This window comes from Brachycentrus maculatus, unplaced genomic scaffold (genome assembly GCF_059751285.1).
Source record: "Brachycentrus maculatus isolate JH-2025_06_01 unplaced genomic scaffold, ASM5975128v1 h1tg000736l, whole genome shotgun sequence".
Taxonomy (NCBI): domain Eukaryota; kingdom Metazoa; phylum Arthropoda; class Insecta; order Trichoptera; family Brachycentridae; genus Brachycentrus; species Brachycentrus maculatus.
The window spans coordinates 160,470-185,699 of NW_028281467.1; the positions used below are offsets into that span (position 1 = coordinate 160,470).

Here is a 25,230-nt window from a genome sequence, read left to right on the forward strand (position 1 = left end):
ATATTTAAAAAAAGGAAAAAGAATTATGCTTAATATTTACGACTTGACACATATATTAAGCTTGGAGTATCTAGTTGTGGGTGTCATACAGGAAAAAATATTTAAAAAATGTATATGGCAACATTGTCGTTCCATGTGCATCACGGGACTTGCGCACTGGCGCAGTAATTTTATTCACTTTTGTTCCGTCGGCGAGTGCGCGCGTCGCGTCGGAAAAAGCTCCGTGTTTGTTGACGTTTATTATTTATTTTATTTGAAAAATCATGGCTGCATCCTCTTTTAAATTCGTCGGTATACAGTGCGCGATATAGAACTGCATATCTTCTAATAATCCTTGGAAATTCGTCTTGTTTTCGTGTTAGAAAACAGGACTTTGTTTACTTTCGAGTGTTTGACGCGGATGCAATCATGTCTGTGGGTGCAATGTTTCGGCGTAAACTTTGTTTAGTTTCAAATGGGCGCAGGAGCCTTCTTGCATTTGAAACATTGTGTTTAATGTCTTGTGTTGTGTTTACAAGTGTCGGATACACCGCGGCTGCCAACAGCGGAATAGTTTCCTGTAACAATGTTAAAAGTATATTCGAGAGTAGGGGTATATCCACTCTGGACATTCTTGAGGAACCAATAACCGGTATGTGCTGTTTGTTTCCTTTATGTTGCCGACACCCGTCGTAATGTTTCAGAATGCAAATGTGTAACGATTATTACCTAATATCATTGATAAGCAATATTTTAAATTGAGTATACATATTAGCAACCAGTATCCGCATCAATTCATTGTAAATATAAAACGACAATAATATAATGTAACGTGAGTAGGTACTATCTTCTTGTGGTATTCCCGTCGGCCCCTTTGATCTTTTTTCATTCTACCGAACTCGTGTTTTTAGCTCTGCCAGCAATCAATTAATATACCTAATGAAGACATAAAGAGAAAAAAATGCATTTCACGTTATGAATTGTTGGGAAACGGATCTCAGATATTCGATCGAATTTAGGATAGGTACGTAATCTATTACTGAATGGAATTCCATTGTTTGCATTTTTATATTATTAAATAAATTGTATACATTTATTGAAATCACAATTTTAAACATATTTTTAAAAAATGCAGAGACCCACCAAGCAACCTTGTGTGTCTTGTCGGTGGAGTTCTTTTTGAATACATTTTTTATTCTTTTATATAATATACACACAAAAAGAGAGAAAAATTAAGAATATAAACATTTTACAATTTTCATAAAATTAACTCTTGATCATTCACCCATTCCTTTATTTTGCCTTGTTCCATATTTTATTTTGACCTCTAACATCCGTCGGCAACAAATTAAAAATTGTACGTATATCGAATTTACACCCTATAAACAATAAGTTGAATTCATACGATCCAGACACCTTAAAATATTTTTAACTTAATAATACTTAAGTTATACTCAAATAATACATGAAAATGCATCTGATATTTTTTTTTCGCCTAGTAATGGCATTTTCTTTGAAAATTACATAACTTGGCGAAACAATTGTCACAATACTATTTTTTATATGTTTTTTTAATTAAATACAACTTATGTAGTAGACTCTGTGTTTGATTTAAAAATGAATACATAAACTATAATTATTATTAGTACAGTCACCAACACACTGCCAAACGAATCCCCCAGCGACAGGCCCTGAAAGTACTTGTCCTATTTCGTAAAGTACCTATTTGCTTAGGTTCTAGGATTACCTGTCGAATACCTGTTCTCCTAATCCTTTGTTGTGCCTATTTCTAAGAACAAGAGGGGTTCATAGAAATAATAGGGTTTTTTCACTCGGGGGAATATTGGATTTAACTCACTAACGTCGGCAGAGAGGATAGAGCGCCACACCACTTAGTATTTGCACTTTTTTTCAAACGAAAAGAGAAATATATGTGTTTTTATTATTTACAAAAAACACTTCAATTTCATACTATTGCTGTGAGCCTAGGCGGCTCATTATAAGAAATAGGTATCAAATTGTGGTAGAGTGGGTTCGAACCCAGAAACTCCGACTCGAGAGTCCGCGATACTAACCAAGGGACCACAACCTGACACATTCTTGGCCTCGTCCACATTCATGTGTCTCCTCATACATTATAACCCTTATCCGCACCAAATGGTGCACAGGGTACTGAATCACATCGACAGTGTTAAATTTACCATAAATTATTATAAATTAAGGTTATCAGTCCAGGGTAATATTAAATCGATATTAGAGTGAAAAACTCTTTCATTTCGACCCCCCCTGGGAATCAAACCCGCGAACTCCAAAATGTTAGTCAAACGCGCTAACTCTCTGAATCTGCTAGAATCTGATAAAAAAAAAGCGCCGATTCGAGTAAAAAATGTCACGCGATAATATCGATATTTTGTCAGAAAATATCGATGTTTACGAATAAAAAAAAACCGACAGTCAGTGATGATCAACGGTAAGAAGGACATTAATAATAATTTTGTCATGGTTTTTTCATGGTAGGTATTCTTTTGGCCGCAAAAGTGCGTCAATTATCGATCCGGAATGTTTACAAATTCCCCTGGTGTATGACAGTGTACACAGTACGGCACCCGTCAATCAAACGTCTTATCTGATACGTATGTTGGCCACATGGGAGGCTAATAGTACATCACACCATTAACCCTTTGCCCGTCCCACATACTGGGAAAAAATGGGTGAACCTGGTGTTTCATCACCTATCTTTCGTGTATTTAGCAATCGAGATAACACTGTTTCTTTACGATGCAGTGCCTTATGCACCATTGGGTATTCTTCTTCTCACCCTTATCCGCATAAGGCTAAGAAGACAGGCGCCGTGGCGTAGTCGGGTAGACGCTCGACTGCGAAACTGGTGCCTCGTGTTCGATTCACGTCAATTGCAAAATAAATTCAAGAAAGGTTTATTATCAATTGGTCTGGGTGTTTGTGATGTGTTTTTTTTACATTTACCTTCCCTATCCTTAGGAAGTTTGTGCACTATACGGAATTTTACCGTCCGGCACGTCAGTTAGCGTTTTAAAATAACGATTGGCTTGTGCTTTTGTTCATCTTTCTTCGGATGGGTGCTCTTAATCGGTGCGTGAACACGTTGCGCGTAAATTCGATCACGCTAAACCGCCGTAGTCGCTTTCATTTTTCAAAACCGGACTGCCGGACGGTAAAATTACGGGTAGTGCACAAACGCCCTTACTCTTTACTATCCTACCTGCAGACAAGCCTCTAAAAGTAGAGGCTTAGCGGGTTAATCCTTATAAAAAGGACATTTTATTCAAATTAAACACTCGAATAATCCACTTTATCTCGTTTTATTTTTATTTACGACTAGTTTCGAAAACGACAATTGTTTTCATCTTCTGGTACAAATTAAAACTGTAATTAATTAAAACTGTAGTTAGTTAGAGTAATTAATTAGTCATTCCACAAAGTTAATGCCGAATCAATAAATAATATAAAAAAGGACATATTTAAATCATATCGATCGATAAAATTAAGAAAGGTGTGTTGAGATGGTTTGGACATGTAGAACGAATGAGTGAGGAAAGAACGGTAAAACAAATTTATGAGGCGAATGTTAGTGGGAAAAGAAGCAGAGGAAGACCGAGAAAAACATGGCACGATCTCGTATGCCAAATACTTAAAGTGGTCAGGTTAGGAGTCGTAACAATCGGCGGGTATGTACGAGGAGATGCATAAACGTGGAAGAGGCGAAGAATGTTTGCAAGGACAGAGGGTGTGGCGCTCTATTCTCTCTGCCTACCCCTGCGGGGAAGCGGCGTGATGGTTAGTTTGTTAATTAGTTATTTAAATCAATTGCTTTTTGATTATTTTTGGAATGAAATTCTTGAAAACACGTTTGTCTGTGGATCTTTCCCTATCTTTTACCATGTTTCTTCGCAGTTCTTCTTCCACACGGTCGAAATTGATTCCTCTTCTGTTTTCACTTTCTTCCGCGCATCTCGGACGCTTCACCGCTCTGCGTTTCCTCTCTTATTACCCCCCTTCACGGGCTATTAGGCCCGAAACAATTTGCTAAGATCAACTCATTCTCCCGCCCGTTGAACTGCATAATAACCCGTTTAGGCCTGATCCTTAACCCATGGCCGCCGAACGAACGGATCACGCTGTCGAGGTATGATGCATCCGTACTGTATACCTCGGCTGTCCAAACTAAAAAACAGTAAGGGCCTTTTTTTTTGTAGTTCGTTTTTTTTGCATTTTCGGACTAAGTAGAATGTGCTTAGTCCAAAAATGCAATAAAACGTACTACAAAAAAAATGTCCCTTACTGTGTTTTGAGTTAGGACAGCCGAACTCATTTACCGGCTATTATTACAGGTTTTTATCTTAAAATTGGACGTTTTGCAGATCAAATTGGACGTGTAACAAATCAAATCGAAAGGCATATGAACCAAATTAGACGTATATTATATGAAATTGGACGTTTTGTTAATCAAATTAGACTATAAAAACCAAATTGGACGCTATACAAATCAAACTGGACGTTTAACCAGTAAAATTGGATGGTATATAAACCAAATTCGACGTATTATATATCAAATTGGACGTTTAATAATCAAATTGGACGGTATATTAACCAAATTGGAAGCTATACAAATCAAATTGGAAGTTAATAAATCAAATCGAACTTTATATAAATCAAATTGGACGCTTATTATATCAAATTGGACGCCTAACTTTTCGTAGTAGACGCTTTACAAAACAAATTGGATGTTTGATTGTATTTAATAAAAAGTTTAAATTTATAGAAATATATTCAAAGTAGGTACATATACCGCCAGTGTGAATACCTGCCCACCTCTTTATTTCTTAAGACTAGCAAGTGCGTTAGTCGTTAAGTTGGCAAGCCTGCGCGGCGCGCTGTCATAACCTGTGTGCGCGATGTGTCAAGTTTTCAGATGATTGATAATTACAGTACTCATTTTTTTGTTTCCAATTTTTCATTTATCATATATACAAAGTATACGAGATCACTTACCCAGCCTATGACAAGGCGTAAGCCCTGTAAATACCCAAACGTCCATATTATTCTATGTTGAAATGTCAAAATGCTTGAGTTTCACTTTCACTTTTAGTATTCATTAATTATGAACCAATTTAGAAACCTTGTTCTTGAATCACTAGAACTTCACTAGAGACATCTATTGGTGAGATGTAAAGAAGCTTTTTGTTCAGCAGAAACTCTTATATAAACCAGCCTATGACGGTCGTCAGCCCCGTAAATGCCCAGACTTCCATATTCTTCTTCATCTTTGATGAGATGTCAAAAAATAATATGAAAATAACTCATGTAATTGGAGATAATCCAGATTTTGTGAACAAGTATTTAGACACACTCAAAATGTTGTAAATAAATTGTCTGGTCAAATTATAAGCTTAAATAATAAAAATGAAAATGGTATTTTCTGGCGTTTCTCATGTGTGTAATTATAATCCAGGATTCGGACCTCACATACTAATATAAGAGTTTCTGGTTAATAAAAAGCTTCTTGATGACTTTGTGTATTTGGGTATGTTTTCTAGGGATGGAAAGATTGATAAAGACATAGAAAGGAGAGTGAATGCTGGGAACAAAGTGAATGGTGCACTGAAATCAGTTATACCAAATAAAAACCTATCAGCGAAAGCTAAACTGGCAGTGCACAACGGAGTCCTATTTCCAACTCTGATGTATGGAAGTGAAACATGGAGTTGGCAAAAGAAGGATGAAAGTAGACTGAATGCAGTCGAAATGCGATCTCTCAGAAGAATGTGCGACAAAACGATGTATGATAGATGTACGAATAGTGAAATAAGGAAGGAATGTAAAGCTGAGATAAGCATAGAGATGGTTTGGACATGTAGAATGAGTGAGGAAAGAACGGTAAAACAAATTTATGAGGCGAATGTTAGCGGGAAAAGAAGCAGAGGAAGACCGAGAAAAACATGGCACGATCAGGTATGCCAAATACTTGAAAGTGGTCAGGTTAGGAGTCGTAACAATCGGCGGGTATGTATGAGGAGATGCATGAACATGGAAGGGGCGAAGAATGTTTGCAAGGACAGAGTGGTGTGGCGCTCTATTCTCTCTGCCTACCCCTGCGGGGAAGCGGCGTGATGGTTAGTTAGTTAGTTAAAAAGCTTCTTTACATTAGTTATATTGCATATACTTATTTAGATAAATATCTAATTGTAAAACTATAAAATACGTAAAGTGCATATTGGAAAGCGCACTTGAGGCATTTTTTGACGAAAACGTTGCTATACAAACTGGCCATATTTATTATTTATTTTTATTACACTATCTAGCACACTTTGACAGATCGCTCACACCTTTCAAGAACGTCATAAATCAAAAATCGTCAATTTTTAGCTGTGCATGTTTTTGGAATACCCAGAAAATATACTATATCCCAGCAAAACCGGCATATTTTTAACTTAATATTTACCCGCTACAGGGCAGAAAGTGTTGTTTTTGCATTTTTAAGAAAATGCATTGTTTAATTTTTTTATTTCTTCAAACCCTTATCCGCACCCCAATGGTGCATAGGGCACTGCATATAAACGCAATGTTATCTTGATCGTTAACACATGAAGGAAAGGTGATCAGCCCTCCGCTTCAGGTACAGTCCAGGGTGATATTGAATAAATATAGAGTGAAAAAATCACTTTTATTTATTTGACCCCCCTGGGAATCGAACCCGGGACCTCCAGAATGGTAGCTGAGCGTGCTGACCATTACACTATGGAGGCGGACATTTTTTATTTACATGAACTTAATGTTTTTCAAATGGAGAAATAACCTTCAGGTTTTACCTAAAAAGATCAGATACACAGTAACAAGCTCAATAAGTGGCTTGATATTTATTTTTAATACATTGTATTATATTTTTTAACTTTAAAAACGTTCTCCTGAAAAATCAAGTTTTTTGATTTATGACGTTCTTGAAAGGAGTGAGCGAGATGTGTGGAATTTTATCAATAAAATGCGTTGGTCTATTAATAAAATTAAAAATATGATCTAATCGTACGGTAACTTATCTCTATAAGTGATATTATCTTTATTATTATAGATTTTTTTAATACAGTTTACCGTTTTACTACTTGTGTTATAAAGAATAAAATTATTTAGGTACTATTCGATATTTCAAGAGACAATAAACTTAAAAAATAAAAAATAAAAAGCAATACGTAACATCCCGAATGAGATATTTACATAAAATATTGAATCCATTGTATCCATTGTATTGTTTTTAGGGATCTACCTTATTAATTTATTATTTACTATACATATTTTTGTCCGCCTCCGTAGTGTAATGGTCAGCATGCTCGGCTACCATTCTGGAGGTCCCGGGTTCGATTCCCAGGGGGGTTTAATAAATATAAGTGATTTTTTCACTCTAATATTTATTAAATATTACACTGGACTGGTACCTGAAGTGGAGGGCTGATCACCTTTCCTTCATGTGTAAACGATCGAGATGACACTGCGTTTATATGAAGCAGTGCCCTATGCACCATTGGGGTGCGGTAAGGGTTTTATTATTATTATAATAAACTAAATATTTATATATATTATATATATTTATATATAAGGTCATCATCAGACCAGTCTGATGATGTCGGTAACGACGAAACCCGGTCGCTGGTCAAATAAAAATTAAGTGAAAAGGCTAAAAATATTGGTTTTAATCTAATAATATATTAAAAATGCAATTCCATCACGAAGTGTCAGTGGATAATATAAATCTATTAAATATTTATAATTTCATTAATTGATTCGGCAGTCACTTTATGGTAAAATCTATCCATTTTTAATTAATGTTTTGCTTATTTATATCTTTAAAAAATATCTCAAATACAAAAGTGTTAATAAAAATTTACGCTGTCAGTCTATTGTACAGTTTATTTATTTGATTTATTTATTTTCACATTTCATCAAACACATTATTGCAAATTACAACAATGTGCCCTCACTGAGTTTTCCCGTGCCGAGGGCACATTTTACAATACTTGTTTATCAAACTATGTAAAAGAAAAAAAATATGACATGGCCGAATGATGCGATCTATTTCGGATATATCCACCTCCATTATCCATTTACGAATAGCTCTTTTAGACTTGGTTTAATATTAGTATAACTTACTTGCGTATGTTTTTAAGAATTACTCTCACAAATCACAAAAAAACACCTCCCAGGAAATCAACACACAAGACACTAATCACCAATAAAACATGAATATATTCATGGGACCACAAGATCGAAAACTTCAACAAAATGAAACATGTATTTCGGCATCAAACAGTGTGGAACACCTCGTTTTTTTAAAGGAACTTTGTGTATTTCGCTATAAAGCTGTATAACCTTCTTTTATTATCCACAAAATAATTAAATAATGTAACCTGGGTGTAAAGGAAATAAATGTTTATCAAATAAATCAGAATCTCCGTCCAAATAAAACGTATACTGGCGGTGCCAAAGAATAGTTTGCAGAGTAAAAAATCCGCACACCGCCATATGTATACTACATACCCCGGCACAGCACACAGCCTAGCAATGTGTAGGTGCTAGGTACTAGGTACCTACTCGTGCTTTGCGAATTCGTGTCCCGCAGGCAGGCCGTCGCGCAACAGCCATAAAACTTATTCGAACGCAAACAAATGAGAGTCGACGTCAAAAGCGGACCGTCAAGATGGCGACCCTTCCCGCGTTTTTTCGCCCAGAGAGCTGTCAAATAAATCATAATTCCCAACGACATTATTAGCACGGCTCGGCGCCAGGGCGTGCGGAATCGGGCGGGAATACGTGTTCTATGCACAAGTCAGCGTGAAGCATTCGTTGACCTGCTGAATGCATCGAAAATGCATTGTTTTACACGCCAAATGAGTGGTTGAAAGTTGCGAATGGGAAATTGGGAACCGTACAAAGTTCAGACATGCCGCCATAGAAGATTATGCTTAAAATTCCCACATTATTACTTAGAAACATCACTTAAATTTAAGAATAAATAATAATGAGTGAGGAAAGGACGGTAAAACAAATTTATGAGGCGAATGTAATTGGAAAAAGGAGCAGAGGAAGACCGCGAAAAACTTGGCACTATCAAGTATGCCAAATACTTGAGAGTGGTAAGGTTAGGAGTCGAAACAATCAGCGGGTATTTATGAGGAGATGCATGAAGAGGCGAAGAATATTTGCAAGAACAGAGTGGTGTGGCGTTCTATTATCCCTGCCTACCTCTGCGGAGAAGCGGCGTGATGGTTAGTTAGTTAGTTATAAATAATAAAAAAAACTAACTAAATGAGAAACGGAAACTACTCATCGGGAACATTATAATACCTTCATATTATTTTTTGACATCTCATCAAAAATGAAGAAGAATGTGGAAGTCTGGGCATTTACGGGGCTGACGACCGTCATAGGCTGGTTTAAATGATGACTTTACACACTTGTAACATTCACCAATTCTACCCATTATTGACAACCACACTACTCAAATTCTTGGAAGTTCTATATGTATGAACCAATTTCGAAACTTTGTTCTTGAATCACTAGAACTTCACTAGAGACATCTATTGGTGAGATGAAAAGAAGCCTTTTATCGAGCAGAAACTCTTTTATTAGTATGTGAGATCCGAATCCTGGATTATAAATCTCTTTTTTTTCTGTACATGAAGTTTAAATAAATAAATAGATTATGGCGTCGGATTCAGACGATCGGGAAGCCATTCGGCGGGTGTGTGAGCATAGATAAATAGGAAATAATAATTTTTCACAGTGGGGAGGTGTCGCCTGCGCCGCCGGGCCCAGGTAGAGAGCGCGGGCGGGCGACAGACTTCTTGGAAACTAAGGGACTGCTATATAGTAGGGAAATTTCGGGAACAGTTTTTCAAATACGGTTCGACACTTTCCCTGCATTCAGTGCATCGCGAACAATCACGAGATGCTGACAAAATCGTCTTTAACCTTTCGAGTACCAAGATATTAATGACGTGTTAAAATATCTTCTTCTTCTTTTTGTAGATCCTAGGGATCTGTTTGTGCCTCCGCGTGTCGCTCTTGGGATGTTAACTCCCAGCTGTCTTTCCATCTTTTCGGAGGTCAGCCTGGGGGTCTGCGTCCTTCAGGGTTGCCTTGCAGGGCGATACGTGGAAGTCTGTTTTCTGACATTCTGTTTATATGTTTCTTCCAGTATCGCCTTCGTTGTCGTCCCCACCTCACGATATCCTCCGTCTTACACATGCTATGTTAAATTGAATATGTGACATATGAAAATATCATAGAAGTAATTAAAATGGCACTTTGTTTTAAAATCAATATAAATATTTTATTATAACTTAATCATAAGGTCTACCGGTTTCGAAGCTAACCGCTTCTTTATAAAAACTAATTAATACTCTTATACTCAAATATTTATAGTGATTTTAAAACGAAGTTACATTTAATTATTAAATGGAAAATCACAAAGTTAGTGCTTCAAATATAAATTATGTTAAAATATCGTGCGTTTAGTCGGAAAAATATGTAACTAGCCGATAAATTATTTAATTCTGTTATATCATCAATGTCTATGACTGGAGATGATCCAGATTTGTGAACAAGTATTTGGACACACTCAAAATGTTGTAAATAAATTAACTGGTCAAATTATAAGCTAAAATAATAAAATGAAAAGGATTTTTCCAGCGTTTCTCATGTATGTCATTATAATAAGCTTCTTTCGTCTCACCAATAGATGTATCTAGTGAAACGCTAGTGATTCAAGCACTATGTTTCAAAATTGAACCATATATAATTTCCAAGAATTGGAGTAGTGTGGTTGTCAATAATGGGTAGAATTGGTGAATGTTATACGTGTGTAAAGTGATCACTTAAACTAGCCTATGACGGTCGTAAGCCCCGTAAATGCCCAGACTTTAATATTTTTCTTCATCTGTGTTGAGATGAAAAATCATATGAATTCATCATTCTGTTCATAATTGACAACTTCACTCCTAATTGAAGCATTTTACGGCATTTTAAGTCAAAAAATAATATAGAAAATGTAGTGGAAGCAGAGGAAAACCGAGGAAAACTTCAGAAAACCGGCACAATCAGGTTTGTCAAATACTTGAAAGCGGCCGGGTAATAATCGTCGAGTATGTATGAGTTGATGCATGAACGTGGAAGAGGCGAAGAATATTTGCAAAGACAGAGTGGTGTGGCGTTCTATTCTCTCTGCCTACCCCTGCGGGGAAGCGGCGTGATGGTTAGTTAGTTAGTTTAGTAATTTATACGTTTTTCACAAAATACAGTAAAACCTCGATATAACGGACTAATTGGAGGGAGGCGGTGTCCGTTGAATCAACGTTATATAAAAATGGATTTTGAGTAAATAAAAAAAAAGACCTTTTTTTAATATGCACACTGTATTTAGATAGAAGTTACATACAAACATCGATATTGAGATGTCAAAAAATGATATAAAATATATAAATATGTTAATTTTTCTAACCTCCTTTGAAAATCTGAACCCGATAATCTCTGTATAAGGTCCGAGTGCAGCCTACTCAGGAATGCGTCCAAACAAACAAAATAAATGCGATACAAAACAGCCACTTCATCAAAGCGTCTTTCGTTCACCCCGGCTCGAATTGAATTCCAACTGCGGTGATTCACCGTTTTACGGAAAATGCAGTTGCTCGAATTATATTTGTGGTGACAGCAGTCCGAATGAAAAATAGCCGATGCATCGTTTTGAGTTATAATATATGAATAGTATGAACTTTTTTTTCTCATTCCGACATGTTTTATTGAAAATTGTGGATTATTTTAAAAATTAAACACTTGTACACACAACACAATTGTATTATACCACTTATTGGGTTTTATTGCATCACACATCGCTCACTCCTTTCAAGAACGTCATAAATAAAAAAACTTGATTTTTCAGGAGAACGTTTTTAAAGTTTAAAAATGTAATACACTGTATTAAAAATATGCATCAAGTCACTTACTGAACTTTTTACTGTGCAACAGATCTTTTTAGGTAAAACCTGAAGGTTTTTTCTCCATTTGAAAAAATATTTAGTACATTAAAAAAAATAATTAAACAATACCTTTTCTTCAAAATGCAAAAACAACACTTTCTACCTTGTAGCGGGTAAATATAAAGTTAAAAATATGTCTCTTTTGCTAGGATATAGTACATTTTCTGGGCATTCCGAAAACATGAACAACTGAAAATTGTCGATTTTTGATTTATGACGTTCTTGAAAGGAGTGAGCGACATGTCTAGTTTCGAAAACTATAGATGTTTTGATCAACAGTTGAAAACAAAACCTGTTGTGTTTTATATATTAAATGTTAAAATCACACACTGATTTTTTTTATTATTCATTTTATTAAACCATATCCGCTCTTTAGGTGGAGCATATGGAGTCCACAAACTGTCTCAAGGCTTTTCTGTTGTGTTTTATATATCAAATGTTAAAATCAAATACTGATTTTTTGAGTCTACTTCATTGTATTTTATTGTTAAAAAACACAAAAATACATTTTGTGGTGATTGTTTCGCCTTGTTGTGGCGAAAATTCAAATGCCATTACAAGGCGAAACGTCACAAAATTAATTTTTATGTGTTTTTTAACAATAAAAGTAGACTATAAAAAAATCAGTGTTTGATTTTAACCTTTAATATATAAAATAAAAATGGAGTTCTACAAATTTAACGCCAAATCTATAAATTTGTTGTGTTTTTGTAATTACATATTGATGAAAGTATAGTAGTTTTCAAAAATTTTACAAAAATTCGGTCAAATCATTGACTATTCGTCGCCAGATAACGAAATTCAAATATTATTTAAGAAATTTAACACTCATATAATACTTTAAAAAATATTCAGGTTATATATATATATATATATATATATATATATATATATATATATATATATATATATATATATATATATATATATATATATATATATATATATATATATATATATATATATGTATATATATATATATATATATATATATATACATTTTTTGCTCGTTAGTTTTATTCATCACTTGTCCAGGAAAACAACTTTAGTTATCGAAACTAGTCGTGAAATGAAATAAAACTCAATAAGTGGCATTATACAAGTGTTTACTTTTACAAATAATCGACATATCATTCCACAAAGTCAATGCCGAATCATTAAATAATATAAAATTGTAAAAATTACCGAAAAGTATCAGTTTTCCATTAGGATCATCTCCTTTTACATTAAAAAAATCGTTTAATTCCATCAATGAAATTCCCTGAATTCTGCATATACGAACAGAGGAAAATAAACATTGTTTTAAGAGAGAGAGACCCAATTATTTCGCGAACCGTTCCTTTGAAATGAATGAGAACAATTATACTAATATTCCCGTCTTCATTCCATTCTTCAATCGTAATTATTCACCCTTCCAAGTTCCAGACGCTCAGCGCTGCATAACGCCCCTTTAATTTCGACATAAGGGCTTATAAATTCTTTCAACCCTTTTCCCTGTCCATTTCTTAAACACAACATCCGGCCGATAGTTGTCTCGGGTCTGAAATATCATATGCCCAACGGGTCTCTCATATCCAAGTCACAAAAGGACCAAATTCTCACATGCCCGATTCAATTAACATTATGGATCATTTATAAAAGGTTTTTTTTCGAGTTGAAATGCTTGTCTGGACCCTTTGTGATGATGTTTGATGGATATAATATTGAAATGGGGATCGCCTACGATGGTAGTCGTTATTTGAAATTCATATCTGTATGGTTTTTCGTAATAAATCAATGGTATGGAATGCATCTAAACGCGAGAGGTTAAATAAAACATAAAAATCAACAAAAATATATAAATATATGTATACATATAAAGCCAAATTATGAATAATCTTGAAAATTTAGAAATCCAAAAAAAAACCTAAATTCTAATAATAATTTATTAAATAATATATTGTTTCAAAATTCTTCACCTTTGCTTTCCATTTTTCCTTTGTTTTCAAACTCCGCCCCTTGACTAACCCCTTCCCCTTACTTTCCCCTCTCCTTATTTATAGAACAATTTTATATTTTATTTTTTAGTTATTGTACAGACCTGAATGATGGAAGTTTAACTTCTGAAACATGTAGTCTATAATAAAACTCAAGTGGTAAAAAACAAGTGTTTTCTTTAATCATCATATAAAAATCAATTAATGTTTTTGCATACGTCAGCTTTTTATGTGATACAGGCTGATTCAACTCATCCTTTGACTGAAAAATTCATAAGTTTAGTAATACTTAGGAATGCAGGATTTTTATTCCTTTAACTATCGAACTTCGTCATATCAATTAACCTATTCCATGACGTCCACAGTATGTTAAATAAATCATTATTTTCTGGATAGAATTCAACCAATTTCGATCAATTTTCTGGCTCAGCAAGGGGTGCTCATAAGTCTTTTTTTCTTCTCAATTTTTCCGCTAGAAAGATGATCAACATAAAGCATTGTATAAAGAAGATAGCACGATGGTTAGTACGTCGTATACCTGAAAAAATAATCCGGTGCTGAAGCAATTGCGGACACTTGTTTGTTTCTTGTGACAATGTAATAGCAACCTTGTTGAACAAGATTGTTGATGTTGAGCGCTGAATTTCTCAAAAGCTGAGTGTAATAGTAAGAGGAACTTTGTTTTGAATGTGTCCAAATCTTTGTTCATAGATATTAGTTTTATCCACTAAGGAGTTTGTCTGACTGTACATTTGATTGTACCAGCTAGTATGAGAAACTGTAGATGACCGGTGTGGTGAAAGGTCTATCAACCGTTTTCTACAACCAAGTGTCCAAAAAGCTAGTATGTGGAAAGGAACACCAAACGTTATCCTTTTAACCAACCCGCAAACAGGCTCGTTTATCTTACAAAACTCTTTGGAACATTTCTCTTTTTCGCAATCCTTCGTCTGTCTACCATGACGTTACTCAAGTCCATGCGTTTTTTCTCAACCTTTTCCGTGGCGCCGTCGTCCGCGGTCCCGTTTTCGATCGATAAATTGGTGTTATTTTTACCCAGAAGCTGTACCTTTTCTCCAAACAGTGTTAAATTATCACCACGTGTTAAACACCGCAGGGCACACGTGTCCGGATGACTGACTGGCAGGGCCGGGTTAAGTATATTTAGCCGGTCTCTGTTTACATTCGCCCGTGTTGATAAACAAATAGACGTCAAATTATTGCCTCACGAGAAAACCTGGCTTTCTAGCGCTATCGAATTTATCGCCAAACTTCTCTTCATCGTTAGTATAAACTATTATTTTAAATCTCTGTTTTAAGATCCGAGTGCAATAAGATGAATGAACGATTCGCTTGAAAAAAAGAGTCTTTGATAATGTATTAATAAGACGGAACGCGTAACATATTATCATATATATGTAAATAAAAGTGGAATTCAATCCAATAACCGTGTTTTATTTTGGATATATTACCCAACAATTTAATTTGGAATTCTACCAACTGTCTGCAGTTACAATAAACAAAATGACTCGACTGCAATCACTTTTAAACGCTGCAACGAGACTAATTTTTTAGATTTCTAAATTTGATTTTCTGGATTCTAGATTCTGATCTCTCCCTTGTGACTCAAATCAGCAAAATAGCAAGTACGTGTTTTTATCAGCTGCGGAAATTTAAAAGCTTTCGCAAAAATCTACCAGTTGATGCTGCCCGTCAATTGATAAATGCGTTTGTAGTATCTAGTGTCAATTATTGTAACAGTTTATACACGGGTCTACCAAACAATAAATTGACCCGACTGCAATCAGTGTTAAACGCTGCAGCGAGACTAATTTTTGGGATTTCTAAATTCAGCCACATCACTCCACTACTTCACCAACTGCACGGGTTAAGAAACTTGCTTTCCTGAAAGGGTAGATTATAAACTTTATCCACTCATGTATAAATCAAATCAATACATAATATGGCTCCAGAGTATCAGGAAAAAACTGTGTATTCCAGATTCCAGACGAATTGGGTGATCGACGTCTCACGCTTCGATCTGCTACAACAACTGATATGGGTTATGGTGATCTGACAAGCTCTAACCAGCGTACTAAATTTGGCTAGCGTGCCTTTGTTGTTCCTGAATCGATTAGAAAACTAGTATTTAGAAACAGTGAGAGTGAGATGATTTTTGGGGAAAAAACAATAAAAACGCATTTGTTTGCTAAATAATTTCAACTATCTCCTTTTCTCCAATTCGATCACAGTAAAGCGCCCTTGAGGTAGTATTTTACGAATATGGGGCTATATAAATTATCTAAAATTATTACTATTATTCCATTACTTTGCTTATTTCTTAAATAATTCTTCACATGAAAGCACTCGACCGTAATTATATTGTAATGTCCGTTGAATTAGTCTCATAAAATTCTTATTCAGTGGTGCAATTAGGCACTCGTCTTTCACTACAGCACACAAAGGGTTAAGTGGGCCAATAAGCCTTTTGTTCTTCCCTGCGAAAAGTGTAAGCGATTTCTTTGACGAACACTTAAGTGTGATTAAACCAGGAGTGCTTAATATATACTTAGTGCCTACTTAGTGTAATATAATTAAGATTAAGTGTTCGTCAAATTTAAGAGAAAGAACTTATTCATTAATTTACCAGTTATAATAATGAAAGGTTTATATATTAAATGTTAAAATAAAACACTGATTTTTAGAGTCTACCAAATTGTATTATATTGTTAAAGACACAAAAATAAAATTTGTGACAATTGTTTCGCCTTGTTATGGCATTTTCACACTAATGTATTAGTTTGAAATTGTCGTAACAAGACGAAACAACTATCACCATTTTTTAAAATTTGTTTTTGACAATAAAATACAACTTATTAGACTCAGTGTCTGTATTAGTTTTACCCTAGACTGGTACATGAAGTGCAGAGCTGATCACCCTGTGATCGTGTTTTAACGATCAAGATAACACTGCGTTTATATGATGCAGTGCCCTATGCACCATCGGGGTGCGGATAAGGGTTCGAAGATGAATACTTTTTATAAAGATTGATAAAGACTTTCATATTCCTCTTCATCTTTGTGAACAAGTATTTGGACACACTTAAAATTTTGAAAAAAAAATATTGATAAAGTTTTAGAAGCAGATTACTAGATAGAAAATTTTTTATTATAAATATTATGACTTGTAATTTTTTTTGGAAAAAATAACCTAGAAAATAGGATTTTCATTTTTGACGTTTAGCTTGATAAATTAGCCAATGTATACAAATTCGGTTTTATAATATGGAACAAGATATCGGTTTTATTTTATCTGCCGAAAAAATATTATAGGTACAAGCGAATGTATAATGTTCTTTCTATTTTTACCACTCGACCAAGATAAGATATGCGAAACTCGGCAATTTTATTACTATTACCCGTAAAAAGTGCAAACCTCCAATAAAATTATGCAAAAGCGATAGGAATAAATATAAGAGTGAAAAAACACTTGTATTTATTTTTACCTTTTCTACTTTCATCCTTCTTTTGCCAATTCCATGCTTCACTTTCATACATTAGGGTTGGTAGCAGGACGCTATTGTGTACGGCCAGTTCAGCTTTCGCTGGTAGAGTTTTATTTGCTATAGCTGAATTTAACGCACCATTCACCCTGTTCCCAGAATATACGAGTACTCTCCTTTCTATTTGAATCTCTCTATCCCTAGAAAACATAATTCCCAAATATACGAAATCATCTATCTGATCCAAAATATCCCCATTTACCATTATTTTACAACCAGATTCATCTCTATCCAAAACCATAATTTTGGATCTGCTGACATTGAACAGTAAATTACTTTTCTTGCACACATTATACTTATATATTTTGTCACCAACGTCTGCCGGTCTTTTCTGCTATCGCCAAGAAGAACATCATCTTCAGCATACAAAAGGCAACAAATGGTCAAATTGTTCATTCTAGCTCCAACATGTAAACCTTTCAACTCTTTCATGCGACATTACACATCCCTGTTTGACACCTTTAGAGATGTTAAACCAGGATGAAAATTAACCACCTACCGTAGTTTTTTTTAAATTTCTTACTATTGTTATTATTATACATCGTCTATGTAATTGATTTCAAGCATTATCTTTCAAAAAGTGACTCATAGAGACAGCTGGCCAATTATTATGAATTTATAGCGTTTATAATGCAATCAGGCTGTTGAAGGCGGTACGACGTTTTGCATTTGATGACAGCTTGACTCGTAAAATACATATAATAGTATATAATATGTAACGTCCACTCTAAATTTGCATTAAAAAAAACGCAAGAAGTTGCTTAAATATGGCTCTTGGTCCATCAGCGTTAAATTACCATATTAATATATTTTTAAAGCGGCGTGGAAATTATTATCTTTGCATAAATTGGTAACAATGGCACTCCTGTGGTATTTCGCGGGTACAATGTCTTATCATTTTATTAATATTTATTTTTAAATGTATGAATTAAGTAACTTACTAACAAACCAACACTCGCTTTCCGAAAGGGTAGGCAGGGAGAAAAAACGCCATACCAACCTGTCTTTGCATGCAATCTGCGCCTCGTTTACATTCATACGTCTCTACATAGTTAATCCGCCGATTATTCCTGACCTGAAGACATTCTAGTATGGAGTTGGCAAAAGGATAAAGGAAGCCTGAATGCAGTCGAAAGTATTTATTGAGCAGAGACCCTTTTTTGGATGTATGCAAGATTCGAACCCCGGATTATTTTTACACACTGGGAATCGCCTGAAAACCATATTTTAAATTTTCTGCAGTTTATGATTTGACTAGTTATTTTAACAACTTTTTGAGAGTTTCCAAATACTTCACAATTCTGGGAATTTTCTCAACTTATGATTTATTTTTATTAATATTATTTATTAAATCAGACACTGGATTATTCACCCTACGGATGAGATGTCAATTTTAAAGGTTCTCAACTTCTTATGAATCTCAACTTGATATGAAACATGTCGCTTACTCCTTTCAACAACGTCATATATAAAAAAAAAGATTTTTCAGGACATCGTTTTTAAAGGTTAAAAATATAAAATGTATTAAAAATAAATATCAAGCCACTTATTGAACTTTTTACTGTGCAACAGATCATTTTAGGTAAAACCTGAATGTTTTTTCTCCATTTGAAAAATATTTCGTTTATTAAAAAAAAAAACAATAGGATCCTTTTCTTCAAAATGCAAAAACAACACATTCTGCCCTGTAGCGGGTAAATATTAAGTTAAAAATATGCCGCTTTTGCTGGGATATAGTACATTTTCTGGGCATTTCGAAAACATGCACAACTGAAAATTGACGATTTTTTTTATTTATGACGTTGTTGAAAGAAGTGAGCGATATGTATTTATGATATTAGTGGTATTTACCGAGTATAAGTTGAAGTAGATGTTGTCTATGATTTCGAATAAACGTATTCGAATTTTGAAACCGGTAAAAATAATCGCGGTTTATGTCGAATTCGATTTTCGAATCTGGAAAATGGAATGCCGATGAAAAATGGCGTGCAGTCTTGTGACGCGCTCAGTCGGTCGGTCGACTGCACCGACGTGGGAACGTCCCGGACTGGGGTCCGGTCGGTCCGCATTCCTCCGATGGCGGCCCGTGGGTATGCCTCGTACCCTGCTAGCGAGGCATTTCGCCGCTTCAATGGCGCTCTTTCGCTATTCATGCTTCAAGTAAAGGCAGCATCGTCGGACGGTGAAAAAAGTCGCTGAACTTTTTGCTTTGGCGTAGGTTTTTGCTGCAAAAAAACGTATGTGAATTGAACGAATGGTTCTTGGCTTTATATGCAGTTTCTGATATATATTTTTTAAATTTGTATTTATTTATTTATTAAAGTTGACTAACTAACCATCACACCGCTTCTCCGCAAGGTTAGGCAGAGAGGATAGAACGCCACACCACTTTGTCTTTGCAAACATTCTTCGCCTCTTGCACGTTAATACATCTCCTCATAAATATCGTCGATAATTTCGAATCTTTCAAGTATTTGGCATACCTCATCTTGCCAAGTTTTTCTCGGTATTCCTCTGCTCCTTTTAACTATAACTATATATAACAGCGAAACTATATTCGCCCCATAAATTTGTTTTGCCGTTCTTTCCTCACTCATTCGTTCCACATGTCCAAACCATCTCACCATACCTTTTTTAATTTATAATATTTATTAAGGTTTTTTTTTTAAATAATTGTGTTTTTTTTGACATTTCTGCTTTACAATCTTAAAATTCATAACGCAGTTTTCTCCAATAAAGAGACTAAGCTCTTGTGCTTGGAGAGGGACTTACACTTATTATTTATTGCTTATGTTTGTGTGATTTTTGTATGTGTTCTTTTTTCTTAGATTAACATGTCTTTAATTCATTTCATCTTTTTTTAGCAATTCAATGTCTTCTGTATGAAGGTTATTGAAGTAAATGTTTAAAGTTCTGCTGGAATGTTTTGGTATTGCTTTTTGTATTGTATTATTTATTACAAATGAAACACTTGTATTAGACCATTTTAACAAGTTTTATATCATTTCACACGACTGATGAAAACTACAGATGTTTTCATCGACGAAAATGATGTAAGTAATGAAAACACAAAAAAAATATTTAAAAAAAAAATCGGCGGATATATCGCTCACTCCTTTCAAGAACGTCATAAATCAAAAATCCACAATTTTCAGTTGTGCATGTTTTCGGAATGTCCAGAAAATGTTCTATATCCCAGCAAAAGAGGCATATTTTTAACTTAATATTTACCCGCTACAGGACAGAAAGCGTTGTTTTTGCATTTTGAAGAAAAGGTATTGTTTAATTATTTTTTCAAATGCACTAAATATTTTTAAAATGGAGAAAAAACATTTAGTTTTCACCTAAAAAGATCTGTTTCACAGTAAAAAGTTCAATAAGTGGCTTGATCTTTATTTTTAATACATTGTATTATACTTTTAAACTTTAAATACGTTCTCCTGAAAAATCAAGTTTTTTGATTTATGACGTTCTTGAAAGGAGTGAGCGATGTATGAGAAGATCCCTGATATGGAAAAAGCGAAGATTGTTTTTAATGTCAGACTGCTGTGGCTTTCTATTATATCTGCTTACCCCAGCAGAGAAGCTGTATGACGGTTAGCTAGTTAAATTGGTTTGTTAATTTCCAATTTCGATATTGCCCGACCGGCATCGGAAATGTACCGACATGTTCTAATTATATTGTAGTCTTGGGAGGCAAATATCGCCGCTGTTAAATTTTAGTGCGGAAGCCGCTATTTGCAATTTCTCCCGGTGTGTCGGGTGTGGAGCCGTAAACACGAATCCGTCTGCATTGTACTAAATTACTCATTCCTCGCTATTTCGGACTCAAATTATTTGGTTTTATTCTCTGGGCAGGGGTAGGAAATCTTTTTTGAATTTCTTAAGACTTCGTTCATTCATCTGATTCAACATACGACCGTTGTAGAGAAAATATCCAAAGCCAATGAGTTTATAAAAAAAATAGCTATAAATAATTTATTTATAACATTTTGAGTGTGTCCAAATACTTGTTCACAAATCTGGATTATCTCCATTTAGAGTATTTTTCAAAAGAGTTTCTGCTCAATAAAGCTTCTTTTCATCTCACGAATAGATGTCTCTAGTGGAGTTCTAGTGATTCAAGAACAATTTTCAAAATTGGTTTATGTATAAAGAACTTCCAAGAATTTGAGTAGTGTGGTTGTCAATAATGGGTAGAATTGGTGAATGTTACAAGAGTGACCCTCCTGAACATTTTACGTTTTGTTAGTTGGTCACTTTCTCCTGTACGACTACGATATAAAAATAGTTAAACTACACCCAAACCATCCTGTAGACATAACATTCGGAAAATTATGTATACGACGCCATAATGTATTTGTTTAGACGGGGATCAGAACAGTCGTGAAGCTGTTTAGAGCTCTCCGAGACAAGGGGATATACTCTTAAGTGATAGTCGACTAGGGGGATCTGACATGACACGTAAAGATGAAGAAGGATAAAGAATACCTTTACACCTCCAATAGATTAAATGTTTGATTCCATATGTCAATTTACTAAAAATCAAGAAGTCAATAGAATGCAAGAAAGTAGACCGTCTCGAATTGATCTTCAAGAGAACCCAGATGGAAGAAGACCTGGAAGACCTCCAAAGCGATGGCGTGACGCTGGCAGTCCACATCACAAGAGACGGATAACGGACAGATCCGAGGATTTTCAAGAAGAGAGAAGAAGCAGAAGCAATATATTTTTATAAAATAAAACTAGAACCTTGTTTTTAGCTATTTTTTATTGGTACTCAATTTTCGACAAGAACCTTAGCATCATCAGGGTTTAAATCGTGATTTTATTCCACAAAGTTAATGCCAAATCAATAAATACTCCTGTCGTATGTTTGGCCCTCTCATCCATTGTATACCCACACAAATCGCTCACTCCTTTCAAGAACGTCATAAATCAAAGAACTTGATTTTTCAGGAGAACGTTTTTAATGTTTATGTATTAAAAATAAATATCAAGCCACTTACAGAACTTTTTACTGTGCTACAGATCTTTTTAGGTAAAACCTGAAGATTTTTTCTCCATTTGAAAAATATTTAGTTTATTAAAAAAAAATATTAAACAATACCTTTTCTTCAAAATGCAAAAAACAACACTTTCTGCCCTGTAGCGGGTAAATATCAAATTAAAAATATGCCTCTCTTGCTGGGATATAGTACATTTTCTGGGCATTCCGAAAACATGCACAACTGAAAATTGACGATTTTTTATTTATGACGTTCTTGAAAGGAGTGAGCGAAATGTATGAAATTCGATTTCACCATTTCCCCTCATTGTAAGCAACTTGGTTGCTATTAATACCACCGCTGAATGGGTCTGCGTCAGCAACGCCTGCGTTATGGCAAACTTAATGAAATACGATTTGCACTGTTTACGGATTTTCGCTTTAGTGCGGACAATTCATAACTTTGCCATTGTTGAGTTTTGATTGCAAATACTGAACGAAATTGGAAAAAAAACGAAGCGCCTGTTTTGAGAGGGGTGAATGATTTAAATGCCAGTGATGAACTATCTTCGAATGAATAAGTTTTTACATATATTTTTTAGAGAGATTTTTTTGATGAAAAAGTAAGGGTTTATTTAAAAAATATATATCACAAGGTTTTAATGATTGAATTGAACGTAGACAGAATAATAATATATTTATATAGAATATATTTTAAATGTTATATCTCCCAAAGCTACTCACCGATTGCTTTGAAAATTTGACACAATGTAGCATTCGAATTCGCGCATATTTTCATATGTAAGTAACTGTGACTAAAAATGTATTTTTGGGAACAGTTTTATTAGTATTTTTGTTAGTTTTACTAGGTGACAGGTAAAACATTGTTTTGAAAAACATTTTTGAGATAAATCATTTGTTTTTTATCGCAACAGCAGCGCCATCTGTTGAATATATAAGCAATACACGTAATACTAAATATTTCTCATGATCAATGGCGTGTTTCTTGATGGCTGGTATTTTTTTAATATCCACAAACATTGTGAAATTAAACATAAGAATTGTCTTTTTTCTTTCTTTTCCACTTTACCAGACTGACCCAACATAAGCTTGTCCAAAAAACGGTTTAGTTTAAGGATTTTAAATCATAAAAAAATCATAAGTCGCATTTATTGGATTTAACAACAAAAAACCAAGTCATGTAATTGATAAACTTGTTTTCATGTTATCGTGTTTTGAAGACATTTCAAAACGTTTAAAGTATTTTGAAACCGCTCTCGCTTTTCCGATGTTTTCAAAGTACGCTGCCGAAAAGGGCCACTGCCGAAATATGCCGTAGAGATCCCATTACGATTAATAAAATACACATTTGCCCTAATTTCCCCGACAATGTTGCCGATTCGCCCCGATTGGGGGTTGCCGAATCGCTGATCACGCGTGCCAACCGTTCACCCCTGTTGCCCGTATTTACCGACAAATGTTTGATTCAATATAGTCCCTTGAAAGCCTCTTCGCACGACATTACCGAGACGGTGCGTTCGAATAGAAGGGGGTCCGTGGATCGATAGGGCGAGAAGCGAGCCCTGCGGAACACCGCTCTATGTCATGTCCACTAAAATTCATCAGCATTTTTTTTTCGTTTCACATCGAAATATGTGACGATATTATCTGATAGTTTATCGCTCACTCCTTTCAAGAACGCCATAAATAAAAAATCGTCAATTTTCAGTTGTGCGTGTTTTCGGAAGGCCAAGAAAATGTACTATATCCTAGCAAAAACGGGATATTTTTAACATAATATTTACCCGCTACAGGGCAGAAAGTGTTGTTTTTTGCATTTTGAAGAAAAGGTATTGTTTAATTTTTTTTAAAAGAAACTAAATATTTTTCAGATGGAGAAAAAAGCTTCAGGTATTACCTAAAAAGATCTGTTGCACAGTGAAAAGTTCAATAAGTGGCTTGATATTTATTTTTAATACATTGTATTTTATTTTTAAACTTTAAAAACGTTCTCCTGAAAAATCTTTTTATTTTATTCATGACGTTCTTGAAAGGAGTGAGCGATATGTCACCCCTAGTTTTTTTGTGAAGTGGATAGAACGTTTATTATTATTTATTCTATTAGACCCTGGATTATTCACCCTACGGATGATATATCAATAAAAATGTGTCTCTACTTGATATGACACATCTATCGTTTCTCTTAATATGAAAGAAGATGGAAGTCTGAACGTCTGTTGCTTAAATGATCACTTTATACACTTGTGTAATGTTCACCATTCTACCCATTATTGAACATTTTTATTGTATTATTTTTTTCAACTTGTTTGTACGCGATGGTCTTGGATCCCTTTCACATGTAGGTACAACGTTTATTTCGCAACCGTGAGTTTTTGGGTGATATTACACAAAAGTGAACCATGAATGTTTTTTTTTATAACCTTGTCTTTGTGTAATTTACGATGATGCTTCATTATTTGATTTGTCATACCATACATCCCTTGGTGTAATGCAATTGCCATATCACATTTGAAATTCTATCGATTTTTGAACTCGTCTCTCTGAATCACTGTTTTTTTCGGGATATTTTCACCCCGGCTATTTGAAGAAACTAAAGTATTTTCTCCCTCCCTTAGTGGAGTAGCTATGGCCATGTATTTTAT

The 25,230-nt window shown here is 34.6% G+C and overlaps 1 protein-coding gene across 1 annotated transcript in view; it reads left to right on the plus strand.

The window, feature by feature from the left end:
* Nucleotides 1–172: 172 nt before the first annotated feature.
* Nucleotides 173–25,230, plus strand: part of LOC148300375 (glypican-6-like) — a 194,158-nt gene continuing 169,100 nt past the window's right edge. Inside the window, exon 1 of the mRNA XM_088274887.1 lies at nucleotides 173–631. Coding sequence (XP_088131013.1) covers nucleotides 409–631 — 223 coding nt within the window. The 5' untranslated portion in view covers nucleotides 173–408. The remainder of the gene's footprint in view (nucleotides 632–25,230) is intronic.